The 18,530-nt window shown below is 48.6% G+C and overlaps 1 protein-coding gene across 1 annotated transcript in view; it reads right to left on the bottom strand.

Annotated features, from left to right (window-relative positions):
* The window catches only part of MUC1 (mucin 1, cell surface associated), a 32,450-nt gene extending 20,640 nt beyond the window's left edge, over nt 1–11,810 (bottom strand). Inside the window, exon 1 of the mRNA XM_077463816.1 lies at nt 11,678–11,810. Within this exon, the coding sequence (XP_077319942.1) occupies nt 11,678–11,723 (46 nt within the window). The 5' untranslated portion in view covers nt 11,724–11,810. The remainder of the gene's footprint in view (nt 1–11,677) is intronic.
* Between the last annotated feature and the right edge of the window lie 6,720 nt (nt 11,811–18,530).

The following is an 18,530-nucleotide window of genomic DNA, read 5'->3' as shown; positions in this document are numbered from 1 at the left end:
GCCAATCATCTCCCCGCCAATCATCTCCCACCAATCATCTCCCCGCCAATCATCTCCCCGCCAATCATCTCCCACCAATCATCTCCCCACCAATCATCTCCCCACCAATCATCTCCCCACCAATCATCTCCCCGCCAATCATCTCACCGCCAATCATCTCCCCGCCAATCATCTCCCCGCCAATCATCTCCCCGCCAATCATCTCCCCGCCAATCATCTCCCCGCCAATCATCTCCCCGCCAATCATCTCACCGCCAATCATCTCCCCACCAATCATCTCCCCGCCAATCATCTCCCCGCCAATCATCTCCCCGCCAATCATCTCCCCGCCAATCATCTCCCCGCCAATCATCTCCCGCCAATCATCTCCCCACCAATCATCTCCCCGCCAATCATCTCCCCGCCAATCATCTCCCCGCCAATCATCTCCCCGCCAATCATCTCTCCGCCAATCATCTCCCCGCCAATCATCTCCCCGCCAATCATCTCCCCACCAATCATCTCCCCGCCAATCATCTCCAAATCATCTCCCCACCAATCATCTGCCCGCCAATCATCTCCCCGCCAATCATCTCCCCGCCAATCATCTCCCCGCCAATCATCTGTCCGCCAATCATCTCCCCGCCAATCATCTGCCCGCCAATCATCTGCCCGCCAATCATCTCCCCGCCAATCATCTCCCCGCCAATCATCTCCCCGCCAATCATCTCCCCGCCAATCATCTCCCCACCAATCATCTGCCCGCCAATCATCTGCCCGCCAATCATCTCTCCGCCAATCATCTCTCCGCCAATCATCTCCCCGCCAATCATCTCCCCGCCAATCATCTCCCCGCCAATCATCTCCCCGCCAATCATCTCCAAATCATCTCCCCGCCAATCATCTCCCCGCCAATCATCTCCCCGCCAATCATCTCTCCGCCAATCATCTCTCCGCCAATCATCTCCCCGCCAATCATCTCCCCGCCAATCATCTCCCCGCCAATCATCTCCCCGCCAATCATCCACCAATCATCCGCCAATCATCTCCCTGCCAATCATCTCCCCGCCAATCATCTCCCCGCCAATCATCTCCCCGCCAATCATCTCTCCGCCAATCATCTCCCCGCCAATCATCTCACCGCCAATCATCTCTCCGCCAATCATCTCCCCGCCAATCATCTCCCCGCCAATCATCTCTCCGCCAATCATCTCCCCGCCAATCATCTCCCCGCCAATCATCTCCCCGCCAATCATCTCTCCGCCAATCATCTCCCCGCCAATCATCTCCCCGCCAATCATCTCCCCGCCAATCATCCACCAATCATCCGCCAATCATCTCCCTGCCAATCATCTCCCCGCCAATCATCTCCCCGCCAATCATCTCCCCGCCAATCATCTCCCCGCCAATCATCTCCCCGCCAATCATCCACCAATCATCCGCCAATCATCTCCCTGCCAATCATCTCCCCGCCAATCATCTCCCCGCCAATCATCTCCCCGCCAATCATCTCCCCGCCAATCATCTCCCCGCCAATCATCTCTCCGCCAATCATCTCCCCGCCAATCATCTCCCCGCCAATCATCTCCCCGCCAATCATCTCTCCGCCAATCATCTCCCCACCAATCATCTCCCCACCAATCATCTCCCCACCAATCATCTCCCACCAATCATCTCCCCACCAATCATCTCTCCGCCAATCATCTCCCCGCCAATCATCTCACCGCCAATCATCTCACCGCCAATCATCTCACCGCCAATCATCTCCCCGCCAATCATCTCACGCCAATCATCTCCCCACCAATCATCTCCCCGCCAATCATCTCACCACCAATCATCTCCCCACCAATCATCTCCCCACCAATCATCTCCCCACCAATCATCTCACCGCCAATCATCTCCCCGCCAATCATCTCACCGCCAATCATCTCCCCGCCAATCATCTCACCACCAATCATCTCCCCGCCAATCATCTCCCCGCCAATCATCTCCCCGCCAATCATCTCACCACCAATCATCTCACCACCAATCATCTCACCGCCAATCATCTCACCACCAATCATCTCCCCGCCAATCATCTCCCCGCCAATCATCTCTCCACCAATCATCTCCCCGCCAATCATCTCCCCGCCAATCATCTCACCACCAATCATCTCACCGCCAATCATCTCCCCGCCAATCATCTCACCACCAATCATCTCACCGCCAATCATCTCACCACCAATCATCTCCTTTGCCAAAAGAGAGGGCAGTGGTTTCTTCGCTTCCACGGAAAATAGGCAACTGATAATTCCGGCTATTTTTTCCACAATTTCACAAATTGTTTTAACTTTTTTACATTTTGTTTATTTCATGTTGCAGATTTCATCTCAAACTTCCGTCAATGGGGGAAAGTTCTGCGATGGAATTGTACATGGGGGGGTCACATGAGGCAGGTATTTTGTGAAGGACACACCTGATATATGAAGCCCCTTTAACACACATGAAGGCTGTACCCACACACATCACACATACAAGGATTTATCCATTTATTTTATCCGGGATATCTATTCTTGAAGAACGCCGTCATAGAACAATCTGACTAGAGAACAACATTACAGAACTTTCTACAGAGACATCGCCATAGCCAATCTAACCAGAAGACAACATTACAAGATCTTCTACAGAGACTTCGGCATAGAAAAACCCAAACAAAGGATGACATTACAGAACCTTCCATGGAGAACAACATAATAGAACAATCTAACCAGAAGATGACATTACAGAACCTTCTATGGAGAACAACATAATAGAACAATCCAACCAGAAGATGACATTACAGAACCTTCCATGGAGAACAACATAATAGAACAATCCAACCAGAAGACAACATTACAGAACCTTCTATGGAGAACAACATAATAGAACAATCTAACCAGAAGACAACGTTACAGAACCTTCTATGGAGAACAACATAATAGAACAATCTAACCAGAAGACAACGTTACAGAACCTTCTATGGAGAACAACATAATAGAACAATCTAACCAGAAGATGACATTACAGAACCTTCTATGGAGAACAACATAATAGAACAATCCAACCAGAAGACAACGTTACAGAACCTTCTATGGAGAACAACATAATAGAACAATCTAACCAGAAGATGACATTACAGAACCTTCTATGGAGAACAACATAATAGAACAATCTAACCAGAAGACAACGTTACAGAACCTTCTATGGAGAACAACATAATAGAACAATCCAACCAGAAGATGACATTACAGAACCTTCTATGGAGAACAACATAATAGAACAATCTAACCAGAAGATGACATTACAGAACCTTCTATGGAGAACAACATAATAGAACAATCCAACCAGAAGACAACGTTACAGAACCTTCCATGGAGAACAACATAATAGAACAATCTAACCAGAAGATGACATTACAGAACCTTCTATGGAGAACAACATAATAGAACAATCTAACCAGAAGACAACGTTACAGAACCTTCCATGGAGAACAACATAATAGAACAATCCAACCAGAAGACAACGTTACAGAACCTTCTATGGAGAACAACATAATAGAACAATCTAACCAGAAGATGACATTACAGAACCTTCCATGGAGAACAACATAATAGAACAATCTAACCAGAAGACAACGTTACAGAACCTTCCATGGAGAACAACATAATAGAACAATCTAACCAGAAGATGACATTACAGAACCTTCTATGGAGAACAACATAATAGAACAATCTAACCAGAAGACAACGTTACAGAACCTTCTATGGAGAACAACATAATAGAACAATCTAACCAGAAGACAACGTTACAGAACCTTCTATGGAGAACAACATAATAGAACAATCCAACCAGAAGATGACATTACAGAACCTTCTATGGAGAACAACATAATAGAACAATCTAACCAGAAGACAACGTTACAGAACCTTCTATGGAGAACAACATAATAGAACAATCTAACCAGAAGACAACGTTACAGAACCTTCCATGGAGAACAACATAATAGAACAATCCAACCAGAAGATGACATTACAGAACCTTCCATGGAGAACAACATAATAGAACAATCCAACCAGAAGACAACGTTACAGAACCTTCTATGGAGAACAACATAATAGAACAATCTAACCAGAAGACAACGTTACAGAACCTTCCATGGAGAACAACATAATAGAACAATCTAACCAGAAGACAACGTTACAGAACCTTCCATGGAGAACAACATAATAGAACAATCTAACCAGAAGACAACGTTACAGAACCTTCCATGGAGAACAACATAATAGAACAATCTAACCAGAAGACAACGTTACAGAACCTTCCATGGAGAACAACATAATAGAACAATCTAACCAGAAGACAACGTTACAGAACCTTCCATGGAGAACAACATAATAGAACAATCCAACCAGAAGATGACATTACAGAACCTTCTATGGAGAACAACATAATAGAACAATCTAACCAGAAGATGAAATTACAGAACCTTCCATGGAGAACAACATAATAGAACAATCTAACCAGAAGACAACGTTACAGAACCTTCCATGGAGAACAACATAATAGAACAATCTAACCAGAAGACAACTTTACAGAACCTTCCATGGAGAACAACATAATAGAACAATCTAACCAGAAGATGACATTACAGAACCTTCTATGGAGAACAACATAATAGAACAATCTAACCAGAAGACAACGTTACAGAACCTTCCATGGAGAACAACATAATAGAACAATCTAACCAGAAGATGACATTACAGAACCTTCTATGGAGAACAACATAATAGAACAATCTAACCAGAAGATGACATTACAGAACCTTCCATGGAGAACAACATAATAGAACAATCCAACCAGAAGATGACATTACAGAACCTTCTATGGAGAACAACATAATAGAACAATCTAACCAGAAGATGACATTACAGAACCTTCCATGGAGAACAACATAATAGAACAATCCAACCAGAAGACAACGTTACAGAACCTTCTATGGAGAACACTGTGATAGAACAATCTAGTCAGAGGATGACACTTTAGAACCTTCTATGGAGAACATCATCATAGAAGAATCTAGCAAGAAGATGAAATTACAGAACCTTCTATGGAGAACATCATCATAGAAGAATCTAGCCAGAAGATGACATTACAGAACTTCCTATGGAAAAGCTAGTCATAGATTAAAGTCAGAAGACAACGTTATGGAACGTTCTACAGAGAGTCTTCTAGCCAGAAAATGACATTACAAAACTCTCTACGGAGAACATCATCAAAGAACAATGTGGTGACATTATGGAATCTTCTACGGAGGTCATTGTCATAAAACAATCTAACCAGAGGATGATGTAACAGTAAAAGAACTTTCTATGGAGCATAGAAATATGGGGCCTTCCATAGAGAACGTTGTCATAGAACAAACTGAAGAAGAAGAAGAAGAATCATCGACAGAGAATATTGTGATAGAACAATCCAACCAAAGGATGACAGTATGGGACTTTCTATGGAGAACATCGTCATAGAGCAATCTAACCAAAAGACAACATTACGGAACTTCCTTCAGGGAACATTGCCATAGAACAATCTAGCCAGAAGACATTACAGACATTTCTACAGAGAATATCAAGAAAGAACAAGAAAAAAACAGAGAAAGACCTCACAGAGCTTTCTACAGGGAATGTTATCATAGAACAATCTTACCATAGGCCAACATGACAGAACTTTCTACAGAGAATATCATAGAACAATCTAACCATAGGCCAACATGTCAGAACTTTCTACAGAGAATATCATAGAACAATCTAACCATAGGCCAACATGTCAGAACTTTCTACAGAGAATATCATAGAACAATCTAACCATAGGCCAACATGTCAGAACTTTCTACAGAGAATATCATAGAACAATCTAACCATAGGCCAACATGACAGAACTTTTCTACAGAGAATATCATAGAACAATCTAAGCAGAGGAAGATGTTAAAGAACGTTCTACAGAGAATATCAGTAAAGAGCAATCTAACCGGAGGAAGAAGTTACAGATTGTTCTACAAAGAATGTTATAATAGAACATTCTAGTCAGGGAAGACGTTACGAACTTTCCATAGAGAACATCGTCATACAACAAAGTCAACAATATGAACACTTTTATGGAGGACATTGTCAAAGAACAAACTAACCAGAGGAAGACATTACAGAACATTCTACAAAGAATGTTATCATAGAACAATCTAGTCAGGGAGGACATTAAGAAACTATCCATAGAGAACATCATCATAAAACAAACTAGTCAGAAGATAACATTATGGACACTTCTATGGAGGACGTTGTCATAGAGCGATCTAACCGGAGGATGATGTAACAGAACATTCTATGGAGAATATTGTGATGGAACAATCTAACCAGAGGAGGACATTACGGGACATTCTATGGAAAACATCATCATAGAACAATCTAACCAAAGGGAAAAATTACAGAACTTTCTACGGAGAACATCGCCATAGAACAATTTAACTAGAAGACAACATTACAGAACTTTCTACAGAGAATATCAATATAGAACAATCTAACCAGAGGAAGACGTTACAGAACTTTCTACAAAGATTGTTAACATAGAGCAATCTAACCAAAGGATAACATTACAGAACTTTCTATGGTGAACATTGCCATAGAACTATTTAAGTAGAAGACCTGAAAGAACGGAGGATATCATCATAGAGCAGTTATACCAGATAAAGATGCTACAGAACTTTCTACTTGTCATAGAACAATCTAACCAGAAGAAGACGTCACAGAACTTTACTACAAAGAATGGTATCATAGAACAATCAAACCAGAGGATGACATTACAGAACCTTTTATGGAAAAAATTGCCATAGAACAATCAAACCAGAGGATGACATTACGGAACTTTCTATGGAGAACATTATCATAGAACAATCTAACAATAGGACAACTTTCTGCCAAGAACAGTGCCATAGAATATTTTAACTAGAAGACGACGTGAAAGAACTGAGAATATCATCATAGAACAGTCATAGCAGAACCAGACAAAGGTGTAACGGAACTTTCTTCACAGAATGTTATCACAGAACAATCTAACCAGAGGCCAACATTATAGAACCTTTTATGGAGAACATCACCATAGAACAATCAAACCAGAGGATGACATTAAGGAACTTTCTATGGAGAAATTCACCATAGAACAATCAAACCAGAGGACGACATTACGGAACTTTCTATGGAGAACATCACCATAGAACAATCAAACCAGAGGACGACATTACGGAACTTTCTATGGAGAACATCACCATAGAACAATCAAACCAGAGGAAGACATTACGGAACTTTCTATGGAGAACATCACCATAGAACAATCAAACCAGAGGACGACATTACGGAACTTTCTATGGAGAACATCACCATAGAACAATCAAACCAGAGGACGACATTACGGAACTTTCTATGGAGAACATCACCATAGAACAATCAAACCAGAGGACGACATTACGGAACTTTCTATGGAGAACATCACCATAGAACAATCAAACCAGAGGACGACATTTCGGAACTTTCTATGGAGAACATCACCATAGAACAATCAAACCAGAGGAAGACATTACGGAACTTTCTATGGAGAACATCACCATAGAACAATCAAACCAGAGGACGACATTACGGAACTTTCTATGGAGAACATCACCATAGAACAATCAAACCAGAGGACGACATTACGGAACTTTCTATGGAGAACATCACCATAGAACAATCAAACCAGAGGAAGACATTACGGAACTTTCTATGGAGAACATCACCATAGAACAATCAAACCAGAGGACGACATTACGGAACTTTCTATGGAGAACATCACCATAGAACAATCAAACCAGAGGAAGACATTACGGAACTTTCTATGGAGAACATCACCATAGAACAATCAAACCAGAGGAAGACATTACGGAACTTTCCATGGAGAACATCATCATAGAACAATCAAACCAGAGGACGACATTACGGAACTTTCTATGGAGAACATCACCATAGAACAATCAAACCAGAGGACGACATTACGGAACTTTCTATGGAGAACATCACCATAGAACAATCAAACCAGAGGACGACATTACGGAACTTTCTATGGAGAACATCACCATAGAACAATCAAACCAGAGGAAGACATTACGGAACTTTCTATGGAGAACATCACCATAGAACAATCAAACCAGAGGACGACATTACGGAACTTTCTATGGAGAACATCATCGTAGAACAATCAAACCAGAGGATGACATTATGGAACTTTCTATGGAGAACATCACCGTAGAACAATCAAACCAGAGGAAGACATTACGGAACTTTCTATGGAGAAAATCATCATAGAACAATCTTACCAGGAGATATTACCGAACTTTCCACAGAGAATATTAATCTAGAACAATCTAACCAGAGGAAGACATTACAGAACCTTTATACACAGAATGTTATCATAGAACAATGTAATCACAGGCTGACATTACAGAACCTTTTATGGAGAACATCGCTATAGAACGATCTAACTAGAGGATGACATTACGGAACTTTCTACAGAAAATATTTGCATAGAGAACTCTGAGAAGGAAATGATATATTAGAGGTGTAGAATGATCTATCGTAGCGCCGCTCCCGGAACGGCCATTTTTTCGGAATAGAAGGACAATTCATCTCATAAACATCCTTCACGGAACAACGTATCGCCTTCTACAGGAAGTCTCCTCACCAGAAACCTTCCACCTGAGCCGATGGAGAGAAGAGATTAGAGACTTAATGAGTAAAGAAGGTTCTCCTCCCACCCAGATAATCCCTGCAGGAGATTTATCCGCAGGAAGGTTACAGATCCAAATCTTCCAAATCTGGAACTCCGACTTTCTGCCCTCAAAAATTGGGTAAAACTTTTTTTTCTTTTACATTCGCCGGTTTCCTTTGGGGATCTTTCAGCTCCACGTAGAATAAAACGTCAAAAGATCCGCCCACCGCGAGGGGAGATAAGAGGGTGACCCCCATAAGATGCGTCTTATACCGAAACCCCGGGGGCAGCGGAAGGATTGCCCCCCCCCCCCCCCAGAGCACACAAATAATTCTTCAAGTGTGGCGGAAAATCACCCCCAATTTCCAGGAACCCCCTTAGTGGAGGTCCGTGGGTGATGGATGGCCCCGCCGAAGAAGCCCCCCGTCACATCCTGGAGGCCCCCCAACATCTACAGCTTATACTGATCCTTATAAGATGGCCCTGGCGAAGAAGCCCCCCTAGTCACATCCTTAGGTCCCCCCAACATCTACTCCAATATTAGGACTCGACAAGTGGCCTCCTCATCTTCTCTTCCCCTAAACAATCGTCCATCCTCAGCTCCCCCCCGTCACATCCTGGGGGCCCCCCAACATCTGCGGCTTATACTGATCCCTATCAGAAGGCTCAATACCTCGGCTCCACAATAGTTGAAGTCTGGTGTATTCTCAGTAGAGACCCCAAAACATCCAGCCTCAATTTTGGGGGCCCCCCATGGATCTGGTCACCCTACTTTCTATGTCTCCTGAACATTGACTTCAAAAACCAAACGTCCTCCTAACTCAACTCCATGTCCTCATTGACGATATTTAAGGCCGGGGGATGTTCCCCAGGGACCCCAAACTCCTCAGGCCAGACCCCTCAGGCCGGACCCCTCAGGTCGGACCCCTCAGGCCGGACCCCAAACCCCTCAGGCCAGACCCCAAACCCCTCAGGCCAGACCCCTCAGGTCGGAACGGTCGGTGTTCTGCTCTTTTGTCCCTCAAGCAATGAACTTTCCTATTACTATAAAACTAACTACTATTCAATTTGATGAGGACCCCAAAAAACATATCCTAAATGACGGGGGTCCCATCCATTCCCAGTACATCCCATGTCTTCTAAACATTTCTGAGTACTCAAAACACCTTTGAGGACCCAGTTCTCCCAGACACCTAGGGTGGGGGTCTGCTCAACAGGGACCCCAATTACTAATTCTTAGCACAGATCAGACCCCGGTGCATTCTATCTCAGTATATTCAAACCCAGATCAGATCGGACCCCAATACATTCGATCCCAGCACAGATCGGACCCCAGTACATTCGATCCCAGCACAGATCGGACCCCAGTACATTCGATCCCAGCACAGATCGGACCCCAGTACATTCGATCCCAGCACAGATCGGACCCCAGTACATTCGATCCCAGCACAGATCAGACCCCAGTACATTCGATCCCATTTCAGATCGGACCCCAGTACATTTGATCCCAGCTCAGATAGGACCCCAGTACAATCGATCCCAGCTCAGATCGGACCCCAGTACAATCGATCCCAGCTCAGATCAGACCCCAGTACATTCGATCCCAGCTCAGATCAGACCCCAGTACATTCGATCCCAGCTCAGATCGGACCCCAGTACAATCGATCCCAGCTCAGATCGGACCCCAGTACAATCGATCCCAGCTCAGATCAGACCCCAGTACATTCGATCCCAGCTCAGATCGGACCCCAGTACAATCGATCCCAGCTCAGATTGATCCCAGTACATTCTGCCCCTCTGGCTCCTACTATAAGGGGGATTTTGTTGCTTTGCCCCTCCAATCAAAAAATTTGGGGGCTGACACCTGCGCAGGAGAAAAATGTACTGTATTTAGAACTTTGAGGCTTCAGCCCCTGAAAATTCCTCTTCTCCGGATTGGAGGGTCCCTTGAATCTCTTCTCTGGACTGGAGGGTCCCTTGAATCTCTTCTTCTCCAGACTGGAGGGTCCCTTGAATCTCTTCTTCTCCAGACTGGAGGGTCCCTTGAATCTCTTCTTCTCCAGACTGGAGGGTCCCTTGAATCTCTTCTTCTCCGGACTAGAGGGTCCCTTGAATCTTTTCTCCAAGCTTGAGGGTCCCTTGACTCTCTTCTTCTCCGGACTGGACCCTTGAATCTCTTCTCCGGACTAGAGGGTCCCTTGAATCTCTTCTCCAAGCTTGAGGGTCCCTTGACTCTCTTCTTCTCCAGACTGGAGGGTCTCTTGAATCTCTTCTTCTCCGGACTGGAGGGTCCCTTGAATCTCTTCTCCAAGCTTGAGGGTCCCTTGACTCTCTTCTTCTCCGGACTGGAGGGTCCCTTGAATCTCTTCTCCAAGCTTGAGGGTCCCTTGACTCTCTTCCTCTCTGGACTGGAGGGTCCCTTGAATCTCTTCTTCTCCTCCGGACTGGAGGGTCCCTTGAATCTCTTCTCCGGACTGGAGGGCCCCTTGAATCTCTTCCTCTCCGGACTGGAGGGTCCCTTGACTGTGTCTTCTTAAGGGGTCCTTCCACTTTCTACATCTTCCACAATTTCCATCAGAGGTCAGATTCTGGATCTTCGGAACGGATGTCGCCTGATCTTCTTACAATCCTTTTTTTTGTTTGCCCCCCCCCCACCTTCCTCTCAGGAGAAGTTTACATTTCGGACCCCCCCCCCCGCGGCCCCCTTGGGAGAAGTTTACATTTTGGACCACCCCCCCCCCCCCCCCCCCCCGCGGTCCCCTTGGGAGAAGTTTAAATTTTGGACCCCCCCCCCGGGAGAAGTTTAAGGCTCTGATACCTCCAACACCCCAAGATGTACCCCCCCCCCCCACCTACACTTGGTAGGACCCCCCGGACCCCCATATGGTGGGGCACTTACATAGGGTGAGGATGAGGAGGGCGCTGAGGGTCCCGCTTGTGGACATCTTGGCTGCTCCTCCGTCTGTCTCTCCTTCTGTCCGTCTGCCAGGACTTCAGTCCCTCGGGCACCTGTAGGCAGGTGGAGCGCCCCCCCTCCCCCGCCCCGCCCCTGTGATAGGCGTTCAGTGAAGGACCTGTGAGGTCACTAAACAAATTTACTGACTTATTTTTAGATACTTGAAACTATTAACCCTTTCCTCAGATTTCACCTGGAGGGGGGGGGGGGCAAATCCCGGAGGAAAAGCCCTGGAAGGGTGACTGTGAGGAGCTCTGGGAAGGTTGTCCCTGGAAAAGGTCCCACCACCCCTCCCCCCACTAATCAAATATTGTTCTACAACTTCCCAATATTTACCAAGAGAAAGATAAATGTATAAAGTGCGGGAAGTGTGTATGAGGAGGGTAACAATGTATAAAGTGTGTATGAGGAGGGTAACAATGTATAAAGTGTGTATGAGGAGGGTAACAATGTATAAAGTGTGTATGAGGAGGGTAACAATGTATAAAGTGTGGGAAGTGTGTATGAGGAGGGTAACAATGTATAAAGTGTGTATGAGGAGGGTAACAATGTATAAAGTGCGGGAAGTGTGTATGAGGAGGGTAACAATGTATAAAGTGTGTATGAGGAGGGTAACAATGTATAAAGTGCGGGAAGTGTGTATGAGGAGGGTAACAATGTATAAAGTGTGTATGAGGAGGGTAACAATGTATAAAGTGCGGGAAGTGTGTATGAGGATGGCGAACACGGAGGATGGAGGACACGGAGGATGGAGGACACAGAGGGGGGAGGACACGGAGGATGGAGGACACGGAGGATGGAGGACACGGAGGATGGAGGACACAGAGGGGGGAGGACACGGAGGGTGGAGGACACGGAGGGTGGAGGACACGGAGGGTGGAGGACACAGAGGGGGGAGGACACGGAGGGTGGAGGACACGGAGGGTGGAGGACACGGAGGGTGGAGGACACGGAGGGTGGAGGACACGGAGGATGGAGGACACGGAGGATGGAGGACACGGAGGATGGAGGACACGGAGGGTGGAGGACACGGAGGGTGGAGAACACGGAGGTGGAGAACACGGAGGGTGGGGGACACAAAGGATGGAGGACACGGAGGGTGGAGGACACAGAGGGTGGAGGACACAGAGGTGGAGGACACAGAGGTGGAGAACACGGAGGGTGGAGGACACAAAGGATGGAGGACACGGAGGGTGGAGGACACAGAGGGTGGAGGACACAGAGGTGGAGGACACAGAGGTGGAGGACACGGAGGGTGGAGGACACGGAGGGTGGAGGACACAGAGGTTGGAGAACACAGAGGTGGAGGACACAGAGGATGGAGGACACGGAGGGTGGAGGACACGGAGGGTGGAGAACACGGAGGGTGGAGGACACGGAGGGTGGAGAACACGGAGGGTGGAGGACACGGAGGGTGGAGGACACAGAGGTTGGAGAACACAGAGGTGGAGGACACAGAGGATGGAGGACACGGAGGGTGGAAAACACGGAGGGTGGAGAACACGGAGGAGGACACGGAGGGTGGAGAACACGGAGGGTGGAGGACACAGAGGGTGGAGGACACAGAGGGTGGAGAACACGGAGGATGGAGAACACAGAGGTGGAGGACACGGAGGGTGGAGGACACAGAGGGTGGAGGACACGGAGATGGAGGTCACAGAGGATGGAGGACACAGAAGATGGAGGACACAGAGGATGGAGGACACGGAGGGTGGAGAACACCGAGGGTGGAGGACACGGAGGGTGGAGGACACGGAGGGTGGAGGACACGGAGGGTGGAGGACACGGAGGGTGGAGGACACAGAGGGTGGAGGACACAGAGGGTGGAGGACACAGAGGGTGGAGGACACGGAGGGTGGAGAACACAGAGGTGGAGGACACGGAGGGTGGAGGACACAGAGGGTGGAGAACACAGAGGTGGAGGACACGGAGGGTGGAGGACACAGAGGGTGGAGAACACAGAGGATGGAGGACACGGAGGGTGGTGGACACGGAGGGTGGAGAACACGGAGGGTGGAGAACACGGAGGGTGGAGAACACGGAGGAGGACACGGAGGGTGGAGAACACGGAGGGTGGAGGACACGGAGGGTGGAGAACACAGAGGGTGGAGAACACAGAGGGTGGAGAACACAGAGGGTGGAGGACACGGAGGGTGGAGAACACAGAGGGTGGAGGACACAGAGGGTGGAGAACACAGAGGTGGAGGACACAGAGGTGGAGGACACAGAGGTGGAGGACACGGAGGGTGGAGGACACAGAGGGTGGAGAACACAGAGGTGGAGGACACAGAGGATGGAGGACACAGAGGGTGGAGGACACGGAGGGTGGAGGACACGGAGGGTGGAGAACACGGAGGGTGGAGGACACGGAGGGTGGAGAGCACGGAGGGTGGAGGACACAGAGGGTGGAGAACACAGAGGGTGGAGAACACGGAGGGTGGAGGACACGGAGGGTGGAGGACACGGAGGGTGGAGAACACAGAGGATGGAGGACACAGAGGATGGGAACACCCCCGAGGAGAGCAGAGATTACAGGAATGCCCCGAGGAGAGCGGAGATTATAGGAATGCCCCCGAGGAGAGCAGAGATTACAGGAATGCCCCCAAGGAGAGCAGAGATTACAGGAATGCCCCCGAGGAGAGCGGAGATTATAGGAATGCCCCCGAGGAGAGTGCAGATTACAGGAATGCCCCCGAGGAGAGCAGAGATTACAGGAATGCCCCAGAGGAGAGCGGAGATTATAGGAATGCCCCCGAGGAGAGCAGAGATTACAGGAATGCCCCCGACGAGAGCAGATGTTATGGGAACACCCCCAAGGAGAGCAGATATTACAGGAATGCCCCCAAGGAGAGCAGATATTACAGGAATGCCCCCGAGCAGAGCAGAGATTACAGGAATGCCCCCGAGCAGAGCGGAGATTACAGGAATGCCCCCGAGGAGAGCGGAGATTATAGGAATGCCCCTGAGGAGAGTGCAGATTACAAGAATGCCCCCGAGGAGAGCAGAGATTACAGGAATGCCCCCGAGGAGAGCGGAGATTACAGGAATGCCCCCAAGGAGAGCGGAGATTACAGGAATGCCCCAGAGGAGAGCAGAGATTACAGGAATGCCCCCGAGGAGAGCAGAGATTACAGGAATGCCCCCGAGGAGAGCAGATGTTATGGGAACACCCCCTAGAAGAGCCGAGATTACAGGAATGCCCCCGAGGAGAGTGAAGATTACAGGAATGCCCCCGAGGAGAGCAGAGATTACAGGAATGCCCCCGAGGAGAGTGCAGATTACAGGAATGCCCCCGAGGAGAGCAGAGATTACAGGAATGCCCCCAAGGAGAGCAGAGATTACAGGAATGCCCCCCCAGGAGAGTGGAGATTACAGGAATGCCCCCGAGGAGAGCGGAGATTACAGGAATGCCCCCAAGGAGAGTGCAGATTACAGGAATGCCTATGAGGAGAGTGCAGATTACAGGAATGCCCAAAAGGAGTGTAGGGATTATAGTGATGTCCCTGAGGACAGTGGAGATTATGGTAAAGCCCCGAGGAGAGTGGAGATTTACAGAAATGCCCCCAAGGAATGTAGGGATTATGGTAATGCACTTGAGGAAAGCAGAGATTGCAAGAATGCCCCTGAGGAGAGCGAAGATTACAGGAAAGCCCCTGAGGAGTGTAGGGATTATGGTAATGCTCCTGAGGAGAATGGAGATTACAGGGATGTCCAGGAGCATTGAGAATATAGTAATGCCCCTGTGGAAAGCAGAGATGGCAAGAATGCCCCTGAGGTGAGTGGAGATTATGGTAATCCCCCTGAGGAGAGCGAAGATTACAAGAAAGCCCCTGAGGGGTGTAGGGATTATGGTAATGCCCCTAAAGAGAGTGGAGATTATGGTAATGCCCCTGAGGAGAGTGGAGATTATGATAATGCCCCTGAGGAGAGTGAAGATTATGGTAATGCCCCTAAGGAGAGTGGAGATTATGATAATGCCCCTGAGGAGAGTGGAGACTATGGTAATGCCCCTAAGGAGAGTGGAGATTATGGTAATGCCCCTGAGGAGAGTGGAGATTACAGGAATATCCGGGAGTATAGGGAATATGGTAATGCCCCTGAGGAAAGCAGAGATTGCAATAATGCCTCTGTGTAGTGTGGTGATTATGGTAATGCCCCTGAGGAGAGTGGAGCTATCGGTAATGCCCCTGACTACAGTGAGGATTATGGTATTGCCCCTGAGGAGAGTAAAGATTACAGGAATGCCCTTGAGGAAAGCGGAGATTGCAAAAATGCCCCTGAGAAGAGTGGAGATTTTGGTAATGCCCCTGAGAAGAGTAGGGGTGACAGGAATGCTCCTACGGAGTGTTGGGAATATGGTAATGCCCCTGAAGAAGTGGTGACTGTGAGAATGGCCCTGAGAAGAGTGGAGATTACAGACACGCCCTCGAGGAACTGGTACATTCTGCTCAGAGAACATTGTGAGGGTCATTTCTGAGCTCCCAGCAGAGGTCCTCATGTAGATGTTCTGCCACCACCTCCCCTTTGATTGTCAAATGCCCCTCATAATTGCCATCTGGTGCTGTACCTCCCCCCCCCCCCAAACCCTGACGTGCCGGTTCTGGTTGGAGCGCACAAAAGTCCGCGATGGTCGGCGGTGTGACTCTTTCACTCATTTATGGTTGTTCTCAGCACATGTCACCCACACATGGGCCCTGTTAATACCCCCCCCCCCCCCAGGACCAGGTCAGGGTGCAGAAGTTGGGCATCATGTGACCTCAGAAATGATCATAAACATGTCACCCTTTCCTATTAAACAGGAGAACGGGCCGCACCTCTCCATAAACACATCTGTGTGATCCGGGGTGGCATTTTATAGGGTGAAGTACGGGGGGGGCAGCTGTACCCGGGGGCCCCAGAAAGTCTAAGGGCCCAACCATAACTGCCCCCATACTCGTCTCTGTATTGTGGCTCCAGAAGTCTCTTCCTATGGAGGTGAAAGGCGAAGAGTCGATTGTAACGCCCCATCAAGCCATTTATTACCGTTTACTTTTGGTTAACAAATTCTGCTCCCTTTTATTGACATTTGCGTGACGTCACCGGCGGCGCGATCCGAGCTCCTTCCCACCCGTAAAACAGAGCCGCAAACAACCCGCAACCTTCCAAGATGAAGCAATAGCTTCGGAAAGAACTCATAAAATGAATACGAGAATGTCTGAATAACACATAAAACCAATAAAATGATGAGGACAACGCGAACCGATCCAACCGAATATTAGGTCAGACGTCTCGCGATAACCCCCCGAGATACGAGGGGTCCGCCGGAGATATGAGGGGTCCACCGGAGATACGAGGGGTCCTCTGGAGATACGAGGGTCCACCGGAGATACGAGGGGTCCTCTGGAGATACGAGGGTCCGCCGGAGATACGAGGGGTCCTCTGGAGATACGAGGGTCCGCCGGAGATACGAGGGGTCCGCCGGAGATACGAGGGTCCACCGGAGATACGAGGGGTCCGCCGGAGATACGAGGGGTCCGCCGGAGATACGAGGTGTCCCCCTGAGATACGAGGGGTCCCCCGGAGATACGAGGTGTCCCCCTGAGATACGAGGGGTCCCCCCGGAGATACGATGTGTCCCCCTGAGATACGAGGGGTCCCCCGGAGATACGAGGGGTCCGCCGGAGATACGAGGGTCCCCCGGAGATACGAGGGGTCCCCCGGAGATACGAGAGTCCCCTGGAGATACAAGGGGTCCGCCGGAGATACGAGGGGTCCGCCGGAGATACGAGGGTCCCCCGGAGATACGAGGGTCCCCCAGAGATACGAGGGGTCCGCCAGAGATACGAGGGGTCCCCCGGAGATACGAGGGTCCCCCAGAGATACGAGGGGTCTGCAAGACATTGCTGAGCTTTTTATTATATATATATAAAAGTGCAGAAACTTTTTGAAGACCCCTCATATCTCCATTATATAGCCACATAACCTGGACCATAGATAAGTATCACAGGCTCCTCCCATGACCCCCAGCACTGATCTCAGGTCCCTCCTGTCTCCACTGATCCTCCTTGAGATGTTTCTACAAGCTGATTGGAGGTCACCTGTGGTAGAGTCAGGTGATTGGACATGATTTGGAAAGGCACACCCCTGTCTATAGAAGGTCCCACAGGTAACAGTGCATGTCAGAGCACAATCCAAGTCCAAGGAATTGTCTGTAGACCTCGGAGACAGGATTGTATGGAGGCACAGATCGGGGGAAGGGGACAGAAAGATTTCTGAAGGTCCCAATGAGCACAGTGGTCTCCATCATCCATAAATGGAAGAAGTTTGGAATCACCGGGACTCTTCCTAGAGCGGCCGCCCGGCCAAACTGAGTGATCGGGGGAGAAGGGCCTTAGTCAGGGAGGTGACCGAGAGCCCCGATGGTCACTCTGGCAGAGCTCCAGCATTTCTCTGTGGAGAGAGGAGAACCTTCCAGAAGAAGAACCATCTCTGCAGCTCTCCACCAATCAGGCTGTACGGTAGAGGGGCCGGACGGAAGCCACTCCTCAGTAGAAGTCACATGACAACCTGCCTGGAGTTTCCCAAAAGACACCTGAAGGATCTCAGATCATGAGAAACAAAATTCTCCGGTCTGATGAAACAAAGATTAGACTCTTTGGCCTGAATGGCAACTGTCATGTCTGGAGGAAACCAGGCCCCGCCCATCACCTGACCAATAACATCCCTACTGTGAAGCATGGTGGTGGCAGCATCATACTGTGGGGATGTTTTGCAGTGGCAGGAACCAGGAGACTAGTCAGGATGGAGGGAACTATGA

The sequence above is a fragment of the Lithobates pipiens genome, unplaced genomic scaffold, assembly GCF_037356315.1.
Source record: "Lithobates pipiens isolate NorthernLeopardFrog02 unplaced genomic scaffold, aLitPip1_a1.2 Scaffold_30, whole genome shotgun sequence".
Classification (NCBI taxonomy): Eukaryota; Metazoa; Chordata; class Amphibia; order Anura; family Ranidae; genus Lithobates; species Lithobates pipiens.
Note: the sequence above shows the minus strand (reverse complement) of the source record. Positions and strands in the feature narration are given on the sequence as shown.